Here is a 20,000-nt window from a genome sequence, read left to right as displayed (position 1 = left end):
AAAAGCAAAGTTATATTTAACGTTAAGGAAAATATGAGGTAGTTCAGAGAAGGAACGTAGCCAACACCTTGGAGTCCAGCTCTGAGTCCAGCTCCAAATCCAGGCCAAGTCCACCCCCTGATCCACCCCCTGATCCACCTCCAAGTCCAGCTCCAAATCCAGGCCAAGTCCACCTCCGAGTCCAGCTCCAAATCCAGGCCAAGTCCACCTCGAGTCCACCCCCGAGTCCACCTCCAAATCCACCATCGTACATGTCCCAGACCGACCCCCTCAGTGTCAGGACCACCACCGGGTCTGATCATCAGCTGTGGTGACTAACGAGGAGCAGAGTGATTTACACGTGTTTCTGAATCTTTTCTCAGGACTAACAGACACTCAGTGGGGGGCTCGCAGGGCGGCTCCCCGGGGGGCTCCAGGGGGGGCTCCCTGACGAACGGGGAGCTGAATGAGGAGCAGAACTCCGGACCGACCTCGTCTGGTCGCCGTCGGTCCTCCAAGAGTCACGTCAGCCCTGGAAGCAGCGCAGGTCTGGGAACCGTAACCTTATTACTACTGTTAACAACAGGATTCATGTCTTCATGTCCAATAACGGACCCATGTAGAGTAAAGTAGAACCACGTTATGTAGCATCAGGTCGACAACGGGCAGAGTGGTTTTACAGTAGACCAGGTCTTTAGAGATCCTGACATATGAATCTCAGCACCGTCATGCTGCTCGTTCTACGACGCTGTGTTGATGTTGTAGTCACCAGCAGACCCCACCAGGGGTCAGTGTCTCTGTGGTGGAACAGCTGACAGAGACTCAGTGTTTCTTTTGTTGCCTTAAAAAGCTGATCGTTTCTAGTCGGGATGTCAGCTTTTGTTCATTTTGCTTTTAAAAAAAAAAAAAAGATAAGTTGACGTGACGTTAAGAGTCTCTTTCCTTTTACTCTGTCACTCCACTGAATAATAAACGTGAACATAATAATAAACTATAAAGTCTATTTTAGGTGAAAAGTTGACCTTCATTTGCAAAATGAAATGCGTAAGGAAATGTGAAAAGAAATGTATTTAGAAAAGAACACATAAATAAATAAGCTTTTGGGGAAAAATAGAGACAATCCGTCCTCTGTGTCTTCTCTCAGACAAAGTTGAGTTGACGTCCAATGGGCTGGAAGGTAGTCGCGGGGGCGTGGCCCGCCACACGCCTCCCCCGTCCTCTCCATCGGGCCGATCCCCGGCTGCCAGCAGCAGCAGCGGGAGCCCGTCTCCGGGCCAGGATGCCCTTGGTCCGGCGCCGCCGGCCGAACCCAGCCCCAGCACCGCTGGCACCGAGCCGGCCGGCAACAGCACCGCCGAGCCCACCACAGAGTCGCTCCCGGCAGGGTAAGAACCCGGACACACCACAACCTCCTGATGGAACAATATGTGAAATATTACAATATCGTATATACATTTGTGTGTCTAATGATTCCTGTCCTGAAACTGTGTCCGTCTGCAGCTGGGAGCAGCGGGTGTTGCCTCACGGCCGAGTCTACTACGTGGACCACAACACCAAAACCACGACCTGGGAGAGACCACTGCCACCGGGGTAACGCTCTTACAATGTCTCCTCTTGTTGATGCCTATCAGTGTTTCAAACCAATCAGCTGGGTCAACGTTGCCAATCAGGTCTTTTTGGAAGGGAGGGGCCAGAGGCTGTGAAGAGCTGCTGCAGCACGGCCTGATGGGAAAAATAAACGACAGCACGTAAACACGTTGTAGTAGGAACCCGAGGTCGTGTCCATGTGACGTCAGTGTAACGAGAACACAGCGTCTCTCTGTTGGTGGAGAGTCTGCCAGAAGCCCCGCCCCTTCATGACATGTTTACATTATGTATTGATTTTCATTGAGTGTGTGACTGGGTGACACGGAGAAGGAGAGGCTGTTTTTGGGAAAAGGTCACCCCCCTCCTTCTCCCCAAACCTCCATCCCCCACCTCAGTTTTTCCATCCAAGGAAGGCGAGCGGGGCCGGAGAACAAAAGTCCTTTCTTACATGTACGCCCGTCCACCGCCGCGTTGGCTGCCGGCCGCCGCCGCCCTTCACAGGATCAATTAGCTAACTAATGCCGGGCTAGAGCTCCAGATGTACACCTCCAGATGTACACACCAGGAACTGTTTAGAGGCTGGAAGGGGGGGGGGCAGTTAGGCAATCGAGGTTTGGAAGCTGAAATAATGAAAGCCAACCAAAGCCAGACTGAGGAGAGGTTCTGAGCTGCTGTTTATCTAACATGCTGCAGAGTCTGATAAAGAGTTCAGTACGTCATCACAGTCTGGCAGCAGCAGCGCCGCTCACCCTTCACTTAAAGTCCTGTTTAACGGGACCGCGGGAACACAAATAAACCACATGAAAATGCTAAATACTTATAAAATGCAGAATATTTATGTCTTGGGCTTTTATTGTGAAAGGCCAGAGTGGAAGCAGTGGATCTGCTGTGGAGGATGAAAGGAATAATAAAGTTTGCTGTGTTGGTTTAGACCACAGAATGCATGTAGGAAGTGGACATTGTCATGGTGACGTCACCGAGTTGGGCATGTTGTTTTCCAACCAGTGAAGGAAGTGACCTTATTTGGTGTGTGGAAGGAAGACTTTGGTTTCATCTCCTCCTGACGAAGTGGAAGTGGAAACAACACTCATCAGAATGGAGAGAAATCAACCATCTTAACGACGATGGACGACTAACGTCGAGTCTCAGAACAGAAATGTTTCATAGCAAACTTTTCAAACATAGAAAACATATCACAACATATCATGGTAGCTTTGGAGTGTCTATCAGGGCTCTTTCTATTATTATTATTATTATTATCATACTCTCCCATCCTGATGTGTCCATAAGGATTTTTTTCTTACATATTTATGTTTCTAGTTCCAAGAAACAAGCACACGGTTAATGGTACGAAGAGATGCAGTCGGATAGCAGAACTAAGTAGAGACGCTCAGACGTTGTGGGCTCTGGGATTTTCTCTGGCTCCAGTAAATCACTAGCTAGTGCTAATATCAGAGAGGGAACGTGGAGCTCGGAGGCATCGTGGTCGCAGAGACGATCCCTCAACCGAAGAACTCCCCGGGTTTGCAATCATCCCTGCTGCCGAAGTGTCCTTAAGCAACTTACCCAAACCTAAATAGATCCTCAGCTCGGCAAGTTAAGTGTCGTCTCCGAACTGAGGTGAGACCACGTTGGCTCGGCCCTCGTTCAGGATCTCAGCACTGAAGAGGCCTCGGCAAAGACTCCACAACAGGAAGTCCTGTGTATCAGGAGTCAGCTTTGTTTGGAGCGTCGCCATCTTGTTTGTTTTTTTTTGCAACCAGAGGGGTGGAGCTAAGCAACTGAGTGCTAAAAAAATACATTTTTAGTCGACTAAAATGTTACACTGTGTGTGTGTGTGTGTGTGTGTGTGTGTGTGTGTGTGTGTGTGTGTGTGTGTGTGTGTGTGTGTGTGTGTGTGTGTGTGTTCTCAAGCCTGTTGGTATCTGCAAGCTGTGTTTTTGTTAACATACGGAAGTTAATGCTGTTTTCTCTTCTAAATTCTGGAACGCTGAAGTCAGAGATCTGAGAATAACAGAAGTGTTTCTGAGTGTGTGTGTGTGTGTGTGTGTGTGTGTGAGAGAGTGAGAGTGTGTGTGTGTGTATGTGTGTGTGTGGGTCTGTGTGTGTGTGAGAGAGTGAGAGTGTGTGTGTGTGTGTGTGTGTGTGTGTGTGTGTGGGTCTGTGTGTGTGTGAGAGAGTGAGAGTGTGTGTGTGTGTATGTGTGTGTGTGGGTCTGTGTGTGTGTGAGAGAGTGAGAGTGTGTGTGTGTGTGTGTGTGTGTGTGTGTGTGTGTGTGTGTGTGTGTGTGTTCCGGGGACCGTGGTATATCTCAGACCAGGTCCAGACGCCCCAGAACAGGGTTTACATAGACGTCTGGGTCCTAACCCTGGCACACACACACACTCACACACACACACCGTTGTTTGACGTCTGATAACACCACAGGAGTTTAAACGTTTATATCTTATAATCACAAACCTGTTTTTAAATGTTCACCACCATCAAGTTATAGGGAGGTTTTTATTGTCCCATCACTGACTTGAAAAAGCTGACTAGTCTGATATGAAAATACAAGATACAACCTTCATGATTTATGTTCATTTTATTTAAGATATTTGGTTGTTTTTCACTAAAAATTATGTTCAGTGAAAAAAGATCTGTGACAATAACAATATTTTTTCTCAACTAAATATGAAGAGATTCCAGGATGTTTGTGTGTTTTGTTTTTCAGGATAATTATTCAGCAGGATAAACCCTCTCATGTCTCATCATGAACATTTGTTTTCTGACATTGAAAAATAGTTGTACTTAAAAATGTTTTGTTCTAGTAACCTCAGTAGCTTGGTTTCGCCCTCCCTCCTCCCTTCCTCCTCCCTCCTTCCCTCCTCTCTCCCTCCTCCCTCCCTCTCTCCTCCCTCCTTCCCTCCTCTCTCCCTCCTCCCTCCCTCTCTCCTCCCTCCCTCTCTCCCACCTCCCTCCCACCTCCCTCCCTCCCCCTCCTCCCTTCCTCCTCCCTCCCTCTCTCCCTCCTCCCTCCCTCCCTCTCTCCTCCCTCCCTCCCTCCCACCTCCCTCCTCCCTCCCTCTCTCCCACCTCCCTCCCTCCCTCCCTCCCCCTCCTCACACTGTTTTCTGTCCTTGTCTCTTTAAATCAGTGCTGTTGTTATCGGCAGACATAATAAAGATGCTGTTGCCCCTCTCTGCCCCCCCCCCCCCAGCTGGGAGAAGCGAGTGGACCAACGGGGCCGGTTCTACTACGTGGACCACAACACCAGAACCACCACATGGCAGAGGCCCACCGCCGAGTCCGTACGCAACTACCAGCAGTGGCAGAGCCAGCGCAGCCAGCTACAGGGCGCCATGCACCAGTTCAGCCAGCGCTTCCTCTACCAGGTACGCTTCCTCTACCAGGTACGCTTCCTCTACCAGGTACGCTACCTCTACCAGGTACGCTTCCTCTACCAGGTACGCTACCTCTACCAGGTACGCTACCTCTACCAGGTACGCTTCTTCTACCAGGTACGCTACCTCTACCAGGTACGCTACCTCTACCAGGTACGCTTCCTCTACCAGGTACGCTACCTCTACCAGGTACGGTACCTCTACCAGGTACGCTACCTCTACCAGGTACGCTTCCTCTACCAGGTACGCTACCTCTACCAGGTACGCTACCTCTACCAGGTACGCTTCCTCTACCAGGTACGCTACCTCTACCAGGTACGCTTCCTCTACCAGGTACGCTACCTCTACCAGGTACGCTACCTCTACCAGGTACGCTTCCTCTACCAGGTACGCTTCCTCTACCAGGTACGCTACCTCTACCAGGTACGCTACCTCTACCAGGTACGCTTCCTCTACCAAGTACGCTACCTCTACCAGGTACGCTACCTCTACCAGGTACGCTTCCTCTACCAGGTACGCTACCTCTACCAGGTACGCTTCCTCTACCAGGTACGCTACCTCTACCAGGTACGCTACCTCTACCAGGTACGCTTCCTCTACCAGGTACGCTACCTCTACCAGGTACGCTTCCTCTACCAGGTACGCTTCCTCTACCAGGTACGCTTCCTCTACCAGGTACGCTACCTCTACCAGGTACGCTTCCTCTACCAGGTACGCTACCTCTACCAGGTACGCTACCTCTACCAGGTACGCTTCCTCTACCAGGTACGCTACCTCTACCAGGTACGCTTCCTCTACCAGGTACGCTACCTCTACCAGGTACGCTACCTCTACCAGGTACGCTTCCTCTACCAGGTACGCTTCCTCTACCAGGTACGCTACCTCTACCAGGTACGCTACCTCTACCAGGTACGCTTCCTCTACCAAGTACGCTACCTCTACCAGGTACGCTACCTCTACCAGGTACGCTTCCTCTACCAGGTACGCTACCTCTACCAGGTACGCTTCCTCTACCAGGTACGCTACCTCTACCAGGTACGCTACCTCTACCAGGTACGCTTCCTCTACCAGGTACGCTACCTCTACCAGGTACGCTTCCTCTACCAGGTACGCTACCTCTACCAGGTACGCTTCCTCTACCAGGTACGCTTCCTCTACCAGGTACGCTTCCTCTACCAGGTACGCTACCTCTACCAGGTACGCTTCCTCTACCAGGTACGCTACCTCTACCAGGTACGCTTCCTCTACCAGGTACGCTACCTCTACCAGGTACGCTACCTCTACCAGGTACGCTTCCTCTACCAGGTACGCTTCCTCTACCAGGTACGCTACCTCTACCAGGTACGCTACCTCTACCAGGTACGCTACCTCTACCAGGTACGCTACCTCTACCAGGTACGCTTCCTCTACCAGGTACGCTACCTCTACCAGGTACGCTACCTCTACCAGGTACGCTTCCTCTACCAGGTACGCTACCTCTACCAGGTACGCTACCTCTACCAGGTACGCTTCCTCTACCAGGTACGCTTCCTCTACCAGGTACGCTTCCTCTACCAGGTACGCTACCTCTACCAGGTACGCTTCCTCTACCAGGTACGCTACCTCTACCAGGTACGCTTCCTCTACCAGGTACGCTACCTCTACCAGGTACGCTACCTCTACCAGGTACGCTTCCTCTACCAGGTACGCTACCTCTACCAGGTACGCTTCCTCTACCAGGTACGCTACCTCTACCAGGTACGCTTCCTCTACCAGGTACGCTACCTCTACCAGGTAACTTCCTTTTGACTTGGGACCTGACCTGGCCTCCATGGACCTGACCCCGATAGTACTCTGCGGTGTTTGAAGGACCACACTGCTGATAGCAGCAGCTATTTCTGTCCCTCAGTGTGAACAAGCAAACACAGCAGAGCTCAGAGTCTCATGTTGTTCTCTCGCTGGGCGTCGACGTTAAACATAGAACTCCCTAAACATTACATAATCCATCATCCTCCCTCTCACCCACCGTTATAAATCAGGACACGTCAGGTTCATTTCCTGTGATCAGGACTCTCTGGTGTGTGTGTGTGTTGATCACATGCTCCTCCTCCGTGTGTGTGTGTGTGTGTGTGTGTGTGTGTGTGTGTGTGTGTGTGTGTGTGTGTGTGTGTGTGTGTGTGTGTGTGTGTGTGTGTGTGTGTAGCTGTAATGTTGAGTTTAGGTGCCACATTGCTTTTTTCTGCAGCACATGACGGCCAAAGAAGCTCAAGAGGCCTTTCTTCTTCTCCTTCTCTTTCTCCTTCTCCTTCTTCTACGAGTTTCTAGTGTGTTGTTGATGTAGACCGTCTCCAGAGAGTCCAAACAGAGTTCCTCCCCCCCAGAGACTCATTCAGATGCCGTAAAGTGGTGATGTCACCAACTAATTAGCATAATAAGTACATTTTGCATCGACCAGAGACTGTCTGTGGTCCCCCAGAGGTCTAGATAGTAGCTCACATTAGTCCAGAGACCAGACCAGACTATGTGGAGGAACCAGAGACTGTCTGTGGTCCCCCAGAGGTCTAGATAGTAGCTCACATTAGTCCAGAGACCAGACCAGACTATGTGGAGGAACCAGAGACTGTCTGTGGTCCCCCAGAGGTCTAGATAGTAGCTCACATTAGTCCAGAGACCAGACCAGACTATGTGGAGGAACCAGAGACTGTCTGTGGTCCAAACAACAAGGTCTCTGCTGTATTTATGTCTAGATGACCTTATATGGAGTGTTGATGGAGCAGCTACAATGTTAGCGTAGCCTAGCACCATCAACCAGACTCCATTCAGAAAACCAGCGTTTTAACAGTAGTTGATGGAGCAGCTATGATGTTAGTGAAGTGACGCAAAGCTCACTGTGTGTGTGTGTGTGTGTGTGTGTGTGTGTGTGTGTGTGTGTGGTAATTGCAGCTCATTATGAAGCCCAGAGAGAGCAGCCTTGGAGTCATTAACTGCCGTTTCCGCCCCCCCCCCCCCCCTCTTTAGACCCCATCAAAATCCACTTTTCCTGAATCACAGGGACGTTTCTTCATATCTTCACTTTTATCTCATTTCCATAACGTCTCCCTCTCTCTTTCTTTTTTTCTTCCTTTCTACCACTCAGATCGATCTTTGCCTCCCCCCTCCTCCCTCATCCTCCCCCCTCGCTGAATTTAGGTCCATTCTCGCTGGAACAAGGACCCTTAACAGCAGCACCTGAATCAGGCCTGTGTTTTATCACTTCTCACTGCCGAACAGAAAACGTACACATGCCTGATGTTGACACTCGGGCGGTCGGGGCTCAAGTTCCCATAAAGTGGTTTAAAGTATGAAAGGACAAAGAACGAGTTATTTACACTGCACTGATGCTGCTAACATCATGTTATGAGCCAGGAGCCGACCTCCGGTCCTGAGAGGTGGAGCCAAGGCTGAAGCTCCTTAAACTGTCGTTCCCTCTGCTGGCCACCAGGGGGCGACTCCTCTCTGGTTGTATAGAAGTCTATGAGAAAATGGTCCTACTTCTCTCTGCTGGCCACCAGGGGGCGACTCCTCTCTGGTTGTATAGAAGTCTATGAGAAAATGGTCCTACTTCTCTCTGCTGGCCACCAGGGGGCGACTCCTCTCTGGTTGTATAGAAGTCTATGAGAAAATGGTCCTACTTCTCTCTGCTGGCCACCAGGGGGCGACTCCTCTGGTTGTATAGAAGTCTATGAGAAAATGGTCCTACTTCTCTCTGCTGGCCACCAGGGGGCGACTCCTCTCTGGTTGTATAGAAGTCTATGAGAAAATGGTCCTACTTCTCTCTGCTGGCCACCAGGGGGCGACTCCTCTCTGGTTGTATAGAAGTCTATGAGAAAATGGTCCTACTTCTCTCTGCTGGCCACCAGGGGGCGACTCCTCTCTGGTTGTATAGAAGTCTATGAGAAAATGGTCCTACTTCTCTCTGCTGGCCACCAGGGGGCGTCTCCTCTCTGGTTGTATAGAAGTCTATGAGAAAATGGTCCTACTTCTCTCTGCTGGCCACCAGGGGGCGACTCCTCTCTGGTTGTATAGAAGTCTATGAGAAAATGGTCCTACTTCTCTCTGCTGGCCACCAGGGGGCGACTCCTCTCTGGTTGTATAGAAGTCTATGAGAAAATGGTCCTACTTCTCTCTGCTGGCCACCAGGGGGCGACTCCTCTCTGGTTGTATAGAAGTCTATGAGAAAATGGTCCTACTTCTCTCTGCTGGCCACCAGGGGGCGTCTCCTCTCTGGTTGTATAGAAGTCTATGAGAAAATGGTCCTACTTCTCTCTGCTGGCCACCAGGGGGCGACTCCTCTCTGGTTGTATAGAAGTCTATGAGAAAATGGTCCTACTTCTCTCTGCTGGCCACCAGGGGGCGACTCCTCTGGTTGTATAGAAGTCTATGAGAAAATGGTCCTACTTCTCTCTGCTGGCCACCAGGGGGCGACTCCTCTCTGGTTGTATAGAAGTCTATGAGAAAATGGTCCTACTTCTCTCTGCTGGCCACCAGGGGGCGACTCCTCTGGTTGTATAGAAGTCTATGAGAAAATGGTCCTACTTCTCTCTGCTGGCCACCAGGGGGCGACTCCTCTCTGGTTGTATAGAAGTCTATGAGAAAATGGTCCTACTTCTCTCTTGATGTATTATCTCAGTAAACATGAGTTTATGGTCTCAATCTCTAGTTTCAAGTCTTCTTCAATCCAGCATGATGACAGCATGACTTTCTGGACCTACTTTATCTTGTGAAGCCACCATGTTCACCTGTTTTCCTGCCGTCGGAACGAGCCTTCATGGCGTTTTCCATCCAGATCTGGAAGCAGCCTCTCTTCCTTGTTTTTTCTCTCTCTCTCTCTCTCTCTCTCTCGCTGAATGGTTCGAGCCAGGATGAAGTCATCATGTCTTTATATCATTATATTCTCCTTTTACCTTTTTTAGTCACAGAAAACCCATAAGGGTGGGGCGCTGGGACATGGCTGTGGATGGGAGCGACTCACACACACACACACACACACACACACCCTTTAACCCTGTTGTGTGCCCACTCTCGCTGCGTCCTTTCCATCCCGACGCCCTCACAGTTTCCATGACAGAGCCGCTTTAAATGGGCTCAGTCACTTTTCTTTTTGGGAAACGCAGCGTGAAAGTGACGTTGATGTTCGCCGTATAATACTCGACTTTATGGCTTCTGGGGAAATAATCACTGCTTGAGTTGTGCAACATGTCGGTGGAAAAAAAACAGCCCTTTGAAGGTGAACCAGCTTTCATTTAGAAAATGCTGGTTTTTCACCCAATGAATGAAGCCGATTGTATATTGTAGAACAAAACATTAAAAGCTAAGCTAAGTTAAACACACGTGACTTCACGACGAGGGAACAGGAAGTGAACAAAATGTTGACTCATTCCTGCATCACCCTATTCATTTTGACTCATTTCGTGGCTTCCTAGTTAGCTCGCTAGGTCGCTAATTCCACCATGTTTTCATGTTGCAGTTACAGAACATAAAACATATTTACTTTAGCATTTAGCAGGTTTGTCTTCACATTACGGTTCATGATGGCATCTTCCCTTTTAATGAGCTCATGATAATCACTAGCGCTAATGCTAACGGCTAGAATGCTGAGAGTTGTTATGATTCTGGCTGTAAAGGAGAGTAAAAGAGTAAAAACGCTCATAGATATATAGAAATACTCGTGAATGTGCGTTCTTATTTTCAGCCGCGCTGCCCGGCTAGTTAGCATAGCATAGTGTAGCATGTCGAACAGCTGGTGGTTTTTGTTTGCAACACCGAGACCCGCCTTGTGTGATAAACGTCGTGAGTTTGAAACCCGCCGCGGCCTGCTTATCCTAAACAAGCGTCGTTTCACACACTTTCCACTCATGTTTGTGTGTGTGTGTGTGTATGTGTTCCAACATTAGAACGTACACATGACTGACTGTTTGCCACCGACAAACTTTCCACACCGTGGCAGGGGCACACACACACACACACACACACACACACACACACACACACACACACACACAACACACACACACACACCTTTTTCAGTGTGTGTGTGTGTGTGTGTGTGCAGGCTGAGTAAACCCCACAGTGGTTTCCAGGCTCAGGGTGAATAAAGGTGCCTTTTGTCAGGCCTTCGGTGAGGAGGCGGGGTGATGGGGGTTTGGGGGGGGGGGGGGGGGTCCATGGGCGACTGGAGTGGGGGGGGGTGGCGGAGGGGGAGGGGAGGGAGGGCGGGCGTCCAGTCTGGAACAAGCATGAATGTTCCTTCAGTTCCCTCAGACATGGCACCTCCCTGCCTACTTTCACAGCGACGCTAGAAGAGGGAGGAGGACATCGGGTGGAGCAGGGAGGGAGGAGGAGGAGGAGGAGGAGGAGGAGGTGGTGAGCAGGAAGCCGGGTGGGGGGCGGGGCATGCATCCAGCCAGTGAGCTCATTGGAACAGCGTTGTTGTTTTATCCTCCTACCGAGCGTGTAGTTTTTGGAAGGCATACGAGCCGGCGGCGGCCAGCTCCCTCAGTCGGCCCGTCCCGCTGCAGCCGAGAGGAGCTGCCCCCTCCCCCCCCCACACACCCTCACTAACTCACACTCAGGTAACGGGCCGCCGCCGCCGCGAGGTCACGCGTTGACTCGATGGAGGTTTGGGATCGCTTCACTGAGTGAGTTTTACTGGCCACTTCTTTCTACGTTTTTGTTTTTGCTCCACCGTCATGCGGCGGCGAGCGGACCGACTGAAGAGTTGCACGCGATGGCGTGTGGCGAGGGCGGTGAGAAGAAGAAGACGGGGACAGGAAGGTGTCCTAACCGGAGCTGTGTTGTGTGTTTCAGCCGTCCGGAGCTCCGGTGGAGAACGACCCGCTGGGAGCGCTGCCTCCGGGATGGGGTGAGTTTACCCAGAAGCCTCCTTGTTCAGACCGCCGCCACTCTCTCTGTGATGGGACGGCTTCTCTCATTGTCAGTCATAAAGGTGTCCAACCTGCTGGACCAGGTCTGAGCTGGTTTCAGTCTAAACCAGACTGTGGTACTACTATCTAAACTCATTAATACTCATTTAGAATATGTATAATTTCATTGATCAGCTGTTAATTGATTGGTTTATGTCTCGGCGTCTGGATGAAATGCCTCGTGGTTTCCTGTCCTCCCGTTAAAACCTGATTCATCAGCGTCCACTAATTACAGAGGCTTCCTTATTGACGGGACATGAGTAATGTAACCGGATCCAGCAGCATCACGACACACACATTCATTCATAAAGGGCAGCAGCGTTCTCTCTCCCCCTCCCCTCGCTCGCCCGTGATGCCTTTTCAACATGTTGCGGTCAACAAAACCTCAATTACATCGCTGGCTCACGCTCACTCCTCTGGCTCGCTGCGGTCGATTCCCTCGCTTTTCTTTTAAAAAGGCTCATATTCACAAAGAGAGAGATGGAAGATTCAGAAAGTAGCAGTGTGGGGGGGGGGGGGTAAAGTGGGGGAGGAGCAGCTGCAATGTGAGCACTACTGTTTGTGGGCCTCCACACACTCCCGCTAATGAGAAGAAGATGTGAGGGCGACGGAGGGAGGAGGACCGGCTCCGGTCCGAGACCAGATCCCACTGGAGTCCACCAGCTACGTCTGACCTCTGCTCTTTAAATGAAACCTTCACTCCATGCTTTTAATATCACACACACACACACACACACACACACACACACTTGGGTTAACCCCGGTGAGGCATTCCTATCAAGTCCTGGTGAAATATCACACACACTCGCTGGGTTTCTATCGAGGTGGAGAGAATTCCTTCTTCCCAGAAGAGCGAGACATGAAGGATATTTAGGATTTAAATGAACAAATAAATAAAATCAGCTGGATTATCATAAATATAAAAGAAATACGTACATCTCCTTTTATTTATGCTGGCTGAGCTTATGTTGACCAAACTGTTTGACCCTCATACTCTTCATCTATTTAACAATATATGCTAAAAAAAACATTTTTATATGAAATGTTTTTTTCTTCCTGGAAAACCAAATATGATGCGTTCTTCCATGGTTACCTTTTTAAACCATGAAATCATCTGATTTCCTGTTTGACTGTAAATACGTCACCAGCTGAAGTCATTCACGTATGTTTTATGATTATTTTAATGATTATTGTGATGATTTGAATCAGGATGATAATGAGCTGAGTATTCCTACGGCCCCTAAACATCACACGCCGTGTTGCGTTTGTGTTCACAGAGAAGCGTCAGGACAATGGAAGGATCTACTTCGTCAACCACAACACACGGACGACGCAGTGGGATGACCCGCGCACCCAAGGGTGAGACACGTGTGTGTGTGTGTGTGTGTGTGTGTGTCGTCTCCATGACGACGTGTACATGATGAATTGGAATAGATGAGTTTTTTGGATCCTCCCGTCTGTCTGCCGTTCATGTGATCATCTTTCTGCCACCGGCCTGGATTTGTTTGGCATTTAAACTTCTCCTCACCTCACTCATGCTGCTCCAGTCTCTGATTCTCCGGTCCACTGTCTGACGAGCTCATATTAATAATTATAAAATACCCTGACGGGACGTTATGATATGTGGAGGTTCAAACAGCCCAGTTTAACTCTGAGGCTCCAGTTGTTGGAAGCAGCCTGAATTTGGCTTTGTGGGTCCTCGTGGAGATGAAGTGTTAGTTTGGGTGGAGGGGGGGGGGTGTTGGTTTCATCCCCAGGACGGGGCCTCCGGCTGGGACCGTGCTCACTGCCCTCTCCCTGTTGCAGGATGATCAAGGAGCACCCCCTGCCCCCGGGCTGGGAGATGAAGTACACCGCCGAGGGAGTCCGATATTTTGTGGACCACAACTCGCGCACCACCACCTTTAAAGACCCCCGACCCGGGTTTGAGTCCGGGTAAATATCCTCTCAGCCCTTCCTCCCCCCAAACCTGCTGTAGACATGAATCACAACTCCTCTTATCCAATCAAACATCAGCTGAAAGAATCCCTGAAAAACCTGAGAAGATCACGACAAAAGTCCAAACCTTTGATCTCAGCGACTTCATCTATTTCTGTTCTGATCTTTGTTTTGTTCTTTATTCAGCTCCTGTTTCTCCATCGCCTTTCATTTCTGCTTTGAAATGTTTGATTTTTCTTTGGCTGGACAGATTCCACTTAAGCCTCACGGATATTTTTCAAAAGTAATATTTTTCTCACAGCAACACGTTCACACACACACACACACACACACACCACACACACACCACACCACACACACACACACCACACACTCTGTGGGTGTTTGCTTTGCCTTGTAGCAACTCTCACCGCTAAAGTCAGGAGAATGTGCACGTGTGACAGCAGATCCACCGCAGACTGCACTGTGTGTGTGTGTGTGTGTGTGTGTGTGTGTGTGTGTGTAAGTGTAAGCTGCTTTCATGCTGATATTCCAAAAAAAAATTCGGTCTGTTTGTGAATTTATTTCCAAGATTTGCCCGGCAGCTCGGTGAGCATCAAACCCCCCAACGCGTTAGAAGCTCCTCCCCCTCTCTTTCTCTCTCTCTCTCTCTCTCTCTCTCTGTCGGCCTCTCGTCTGCTGACGAGGCACATTTCCAGTGTGTGTTTTCAGAGGGTTGGTGGAGTTTATACTAACACAGCTGCAGACCCAGACTCACCTCCGTCTCTGAGACCCGACACGTCCAGAGGATTTAATATTTACGTTGAGTCTCGCTAATCTTAAGGACACGCCTTTTAACCCTTGAGACCATGTTAGATGGAGACTAGAGGTGTTTAGTGTAAATACGTCACCGTGTTAGATGGAGACTAGAGGTGTTTAGTGTAAATACGTCACCGTGTTAGATGGAGACTCTAGAGGTGTTTAGTGTAAATACGTCACCGTGTTAGATGGAGACTAGAGGTGTTTAGTGTAAATACGTCACCGTGTTAGATAGAGACTAGAGGTGTTTAGTGTAAATACGTCACCGTGTTAGATGGAGACTAGAGGTGTTTAGTGTAAATACGTCACCGTGTTAGATAGAGACTAGAGGTGTTTAGTGTAAATACGTCACCGTGTTAGATGGAGACTCTAGAGGTGTTTAGTGTAAATACGTCACCGTGTTAGATGGAGACTCTAGAGGTGTTTAGTGTAAATACGTCACCGTGTTAGATGGAGACTCTAGAGGTGTTTAGTGTAAATACGTCACCGTGTTAGATGGAGACTCTAGAGGTGTTTAGTGTAAATACATCACCGTGTTAGATGGAGACTCTAGAGGTGTTTAGTGTAAATACGTCACCGTGTTAGATGGAGACTCTAGAGGTGTTTAGTGTAAATACGTCACCGTGTTAGATAGAGACTCTAGAGGTGTTTAGTGTAAATACGTCACCGTGTTAGATGGAGACTCTAGAGGTGTTTAGTGTAAATACGTCACCGTGTTAGATGGAGACTCTAGAGGTGTTTAGTGTAAATACGTCACCGTGTTAGATGGAGACTCTAGAGGTGTTTAGTGTAAATACGTCACCGTGTTAGATAGAGACTAGAGGTGTTTAGTGTAAATACGTCACCGTGTTAGATAGAGACTAGAGGTGTTTAGTGTAAATCTGTCACCATGTTAGATGGAGACTCTAGAGGTGTTTAGTGTAAATACGTCACCGTGTTAGATGGAGACTCTAGAGGTGTTTAGTGTAAATACGTCACCGTGTTAGATGGAGACTCTAGAGGTGTTTAGTGTAAATACGTCACCGTGTTAGATGGAGACTCTAGAGGTGTTTAGTGTAAATACGTCACCGTGTTAGATGGAGACTCTAGAGGTGTTTAGTGTAAATACGTCACCGTGTTAGATGGAGACTAGAGGTGTTTAGTGTAAATACGTCACTGTGTTAGATGGAGACTAGAGGTGTTTAGTGTAAATACGTCACCGTGTTAGATAGAGACTCTAGAGGTGTTTAGTGTAAATACGTCACCGTGTTAGATGGAGACTCTAGAGGTGTTTAGTGTAAATACGTCACCGTGTTAGATGGAGACTCTAGAGGTGTTTAGTGTAAATACGTCACCGTGTTAGATGGAGACTAGAGGTGTTTAGTGTAAATACGTCACTGTGTTAGATGGAGACTCTAGAGGTGTTTAGTGTAAATACGTCACCGTGTTAGATAGAGACTAGAGGTGTTTAGTGTAAATACGTCACCGTGTTAGATAGAGACTCTAGAGGTGTTTAGTGTAAATACGTCACCGTGTTAGATGGAGACTCTAGAGGTGTTTAGTGTAAATAAGTCACCGTGTTAGATGGAGACTCTAGAGGTGTTTAGTGTAAATACGTCACCGTGTTAGATAGAGACTAGAGGTGTTTAGTGTAAATACGTCACCGTGTTAGATAGAGACTCTAGAGGTGTTTAGTGTAAATACGTCACCGTGTTAGATGGAGACTCTAGAGGTGTTTAGTGTAAATACGTCACCGTGTTAGATGGAGACTCTAGAGGTGTTTAGTTTAAATACGTCACCGTGTTAGATAGAGACTAGAGGTGTTTAGTTTAAATACGTCACCGTGTTAGATAGAGACTCTAGAGGTGTTTAGTGTAAATACGTCACTGTGTTAGATAGAGACTCTAGAGGTGTTTAGTGTAAATACGTCACCATGTTAGATAGAGACTCTAGAGGTGTTTAGTGTAAATACGTCACTGTGTTAGATAGAGACTCTAGAGGTGTTTAGTGTAAATACGTCACCGTGTTAGATGGAGACTCTAGAGTTGTTTAGTGTAAATACGTCACCGTGTTAGATAGAGACTCTAGAGGTGTTTAGTGTAAATACGTCACCGTGTTAGATGGAGACTAGAGGTGTTTAGTGTAAATATGTCACCGTGTTAGATGGAGACTAGAGGTGTTTAGTGTAAATACGTCACCGTGTTAGATGGAGACTCTAGAGGTGTTTAGTGTAAATACGTCACCGTGTTAGATGGAGACTCTAGAGGTGTTTAGTGTAAATACGTCACCGTGTTAGATGGAGACTCTAGAGGTGTTTAGTGTAAATACGTCACCGTGTTAGATGGAGACTAGAGGTGTTTAGTGTAAATACGTCACTGTGTTAGATAGAGACTAGAGGTGTTTAGTGTAAATAAGTCACCGTGTTAGATAGAGACTCTAGAGGTGTTTAGTGTAAATACGTCACCGTGTTAGATGGAGACTCTAGAGGTGTTTAGTGTAAATACGTCACCGTGTTAGATGGAGACTCTAGAGGTGTTTAGTGTAAATAAGTCACCGTGTTAGATGGAGACTCTAGAGGTGTTTAGTGTAAATACGTCACCGTGTTAGATAGAGACTAGAGGTGTTTAGTGTAAATAAGTCACCGTGTTAGATAGAGACTCTAGAGGTGTTTAGTGTAAATACGTCACCGTGTTAGATAGAGACTAGAGGTGTTTAGTGTAAATACGTCACCGTGTTAGATGGAGACTCTAGAGGTGTTTAGTGTAAATACGTCACCGTGTTAGATGGAGACTAGAGGTGTTTAGTGTAAATACGTCACTGTGTTAGATAGAGACTCTAGAGGTGTTTAGTGTAAATACGTCACTGTGTTAGATGGAGACTCTAGAGGTGTTTAGTGTAAATACGTCACCGTGTTAGATGGAGACTCTAGAGGTGTTTAGTGTAAATACGTCACCGTGTTAGATGGAGACTCTAGAGTTGTTTAGTGTAAATACGTCACCGTGTTAGATGGAGACTCTAGAGGTGTTTAGTGTAAATATGTCACCGTGTTAGATGGAGACTAGAGGTGTTTAGTGTAAATACGTCACCGTGTTAGATGGAGACTAGAGGTGTTTAGTGTAAATAAGTCACCGTGTTAGATGGAGACTCTAGAGGTGTTTAGTGTAAATACGTCACCGTGTTAGATGGAGACTCTAGAGGTGTTTAGTGTAAATACGTCACCGTGTTAGATAGAGACTAGAGGTGTTTAGTGTAAATACGTCACTGTGTTAGATGGAGACTCTAGAGGTGTTTAGTGTAAATACGTCACCGTGTTAGATAGAGACTCTAGAGGTGTTTAGTGTAAATACGTCACCGTGTTAGATGGAGACTCTAGAGGTGTTTAGTGTAAATATGTCACCGTGTTAGATGGAGACTCTAGAGGTGTTTAGTGTAAATATGTCACCGTGTTAGATGGAGACTCTAGAGGTGTTTAGTGTAAATATGTCACCGTGTTAGATGGAGACTCTAGAGGTGTTTAGTGTAAATACGTCACCGTGTTAGATGGAGACTCTAGAGGTGTTTAGTGTAAATATGTCACCGTGTTAGATGGAGACTCTAGAGGTGTTTAGTGTAAATACAAATTACAATCATATTTTAATATAAAAATTTAATTTGTGTGTGTGTGTGTGTGTGTGTGTGTGTGTGTGTGTGTGTGTGTGTGTGTGTGTGTGTGTGTGTGTGTGTTCAGGTCCCGACAGGGTGGTTCACCAGGAGCGTATGACCGCAGCTTCAGGTGGAAGTACCACCAGTTCCGGTTCCTGTGCCACGTGAGTGTGGAACCCTAGTTCTCTTGTGTGTAGTTTGATGGTAGTTTGATGGTAGATTGATGGTAGTTTGACTGTAACGTCTTGCTTGGTGTGTTGCAGTCCAACGCGTTGCCGAGCCATGTGAAGATCTCGGTGTCCAGACAGACGCTGTTTGAGGACTCGTTCCAGCAGGTCAGACGCCAAACACATCATTTCTGAGCTTCCTGTTTAGTTTGTCAGGAAAATGTTTTCAGGTCAAAGGTCAAATCAAACCCATCCTTGGGTTAAAGTTGAATGGAATGTTTACAGTCTATATATCTATATTCAAACACTATTTGTGTACCTGCTGCTCTCAAGCTAAAATGAATTCAATACTATTAAACTCAGATTAGTCCAGAGATCTGCATCCTTTACACACATTTAGTTTACAACACAAAGGCATGGAATACATAATAAATCTCCGTTGTGTTGTCAGATCATGAACGTGAAGCCGTACGACCTCCGCCGTCGCCTCTACATCATCATGAGAGGAGAGGAGGGGCTGGACTACGGCGGCATCGCCAGGTGAGCGCCACGACAAAACAATCTTCTTCAGGAGACGACCTCGGCTTCTGGTCCCGTCCAGACCACATATATATCCATACACACACACACACACACACACACACACACACACACACACATATATATATATATATACCTGGAGATCCTCCTGATCAGACGGGAAGGATCAGCAGCTCAGAGTTCCCTCTGGATGTATAAGCTCCGCCCCCTACCCCTCACTCTGACCCCGCCTCCCTACGGAGGAGGATCCTTACGATCACTAACCCGATCACTAACCCCGTCACCATGACAACGTCCTGCGGTGCCTCCCATCCTGTCATGTGTCTCTGTGGTGTTTTTTTATTGATGTTGGTGACGGTGTTTTCACCACTTCCTGCTTCTCCTCCAATCAGCTGCTGTGCGTGTGTGCGCGTGTGCGCGTGTCTGTGTGCGCGTGTCTGTGTGTGTGTGTGTGTGTGTGTGTGTGTGTGTGTGTGTCTGTGTGTCTGTGTGTCTGTGTGTGTGTGTGTGTGTGTGTGTGTGTGTGTGTGTCTGTGTGTGTGTGTCTGTGTGTGTGTGTCTGTGTGTGCGTGCCACATGTATCCATCCTCCTCCTTCATGTTGTCATGTTTCTGTTGCCGACAACCTCATCACGCTGTCATCACGCTGTCATCACGCTGTCATCACCGCGTCGTCCCTCTGTCTGGTTGTGTCTGTCTCCGGTGTCACGTCAGTGGTTTTACCCTATGGTAGGTGACATCATGCTGTTCTACCACAGGGTAGAACCACGGACGGGATGTTGAGAGTTGTCTGCGTCATCCGTCCGTCCATCCCCCCCGCCATAAACCCCGACAGCCGGGGGTCTGGGGATCGCTTGGTTCTGGTTCTGGTGGTGGTTCTGGTGGTGGTTCTGGTTCTGGTGGTCCTCTCTAACATCCTTCCAGTCTTTTGTTTTATCCTTCATGTTCTATGTTTTGTCTCCGTGTCATTCATGCATCATGTGAATGGTTTCACATCATTTTATTCTAATTCTACATTTAGATTATGTTTCCTGGAGTTAGACGAGA

General features: G+C 48.2%; 1 protein-coding gene across 2 annotated transcripts in view; it reads left to right on the top strand.

Annotated features, from left to right (window-relative positions):
• wwp2 (WW domain containing E3 ubiquitin protein ligase 2) overlaps positions 1-20,000 on the top strand; it is a 41,358-nt gene that overhangs the window by 13,210 nt on the left and 8,148 nt on the right. Inside the window, exons 7-16 of one of the 2 annotated variants that reach the window (XM_084017079.1) lie at positions 363-526; positions 1,124-1,364; positions 1,480-1,569; positions 4,766-4,940; positions 11,775-11,829; positions 13,168-13,249; positions 13,697-13,825; positions 18,333-18,411; positions 18,511-18,582; positions 18,866-18,954. In XM_084017079.1, coding sequence (XP_083873205.1) covers positions 363-526; positions 1,124-1,364; positions 1,480-1,569; positions 4,766-4,940; positions 11,775-11,829; positions 13,168-13,249; positions 13,697-13,825; positions 18,333-18,411; positions 18,511-18,582; positions 18,866-18,954 — 1,176 coding nt within the window. The remainder of the gene's footprint in view (positions 1-362; positions 527-1,123; positions 1,365-1,479; positions 1,570-4,765; positions 4,941-11,774; positions 11,830-13,167; positions 13,250-13,696; positions 13,826-18,332; positions 18,412-18,510; positions 18,583-18,865; positions 18,955-20,000) is intronic. The other variant, XM_084017080.1, reaches the window with a different exon arrangement.

Source organism: Eutrigla gurnardus (genome assembly GCF_963514095.1).
Source record: "Eutrigla gurnardus genome assembly, chromosome: 9".
Classification (NCBI taxonomy): domain Eukaryota; kingdom Metazoa; phylum Chordata; class Actinopteri; order Perciformes; family Triglidae; genus Eutrigla; species Eutrigla gurnardus.
The sequence above is the reverse complement of the archived record's forward strand: the minus strand, read 5'-3'. Positions and strand labels throughout refer to the sequence as shown.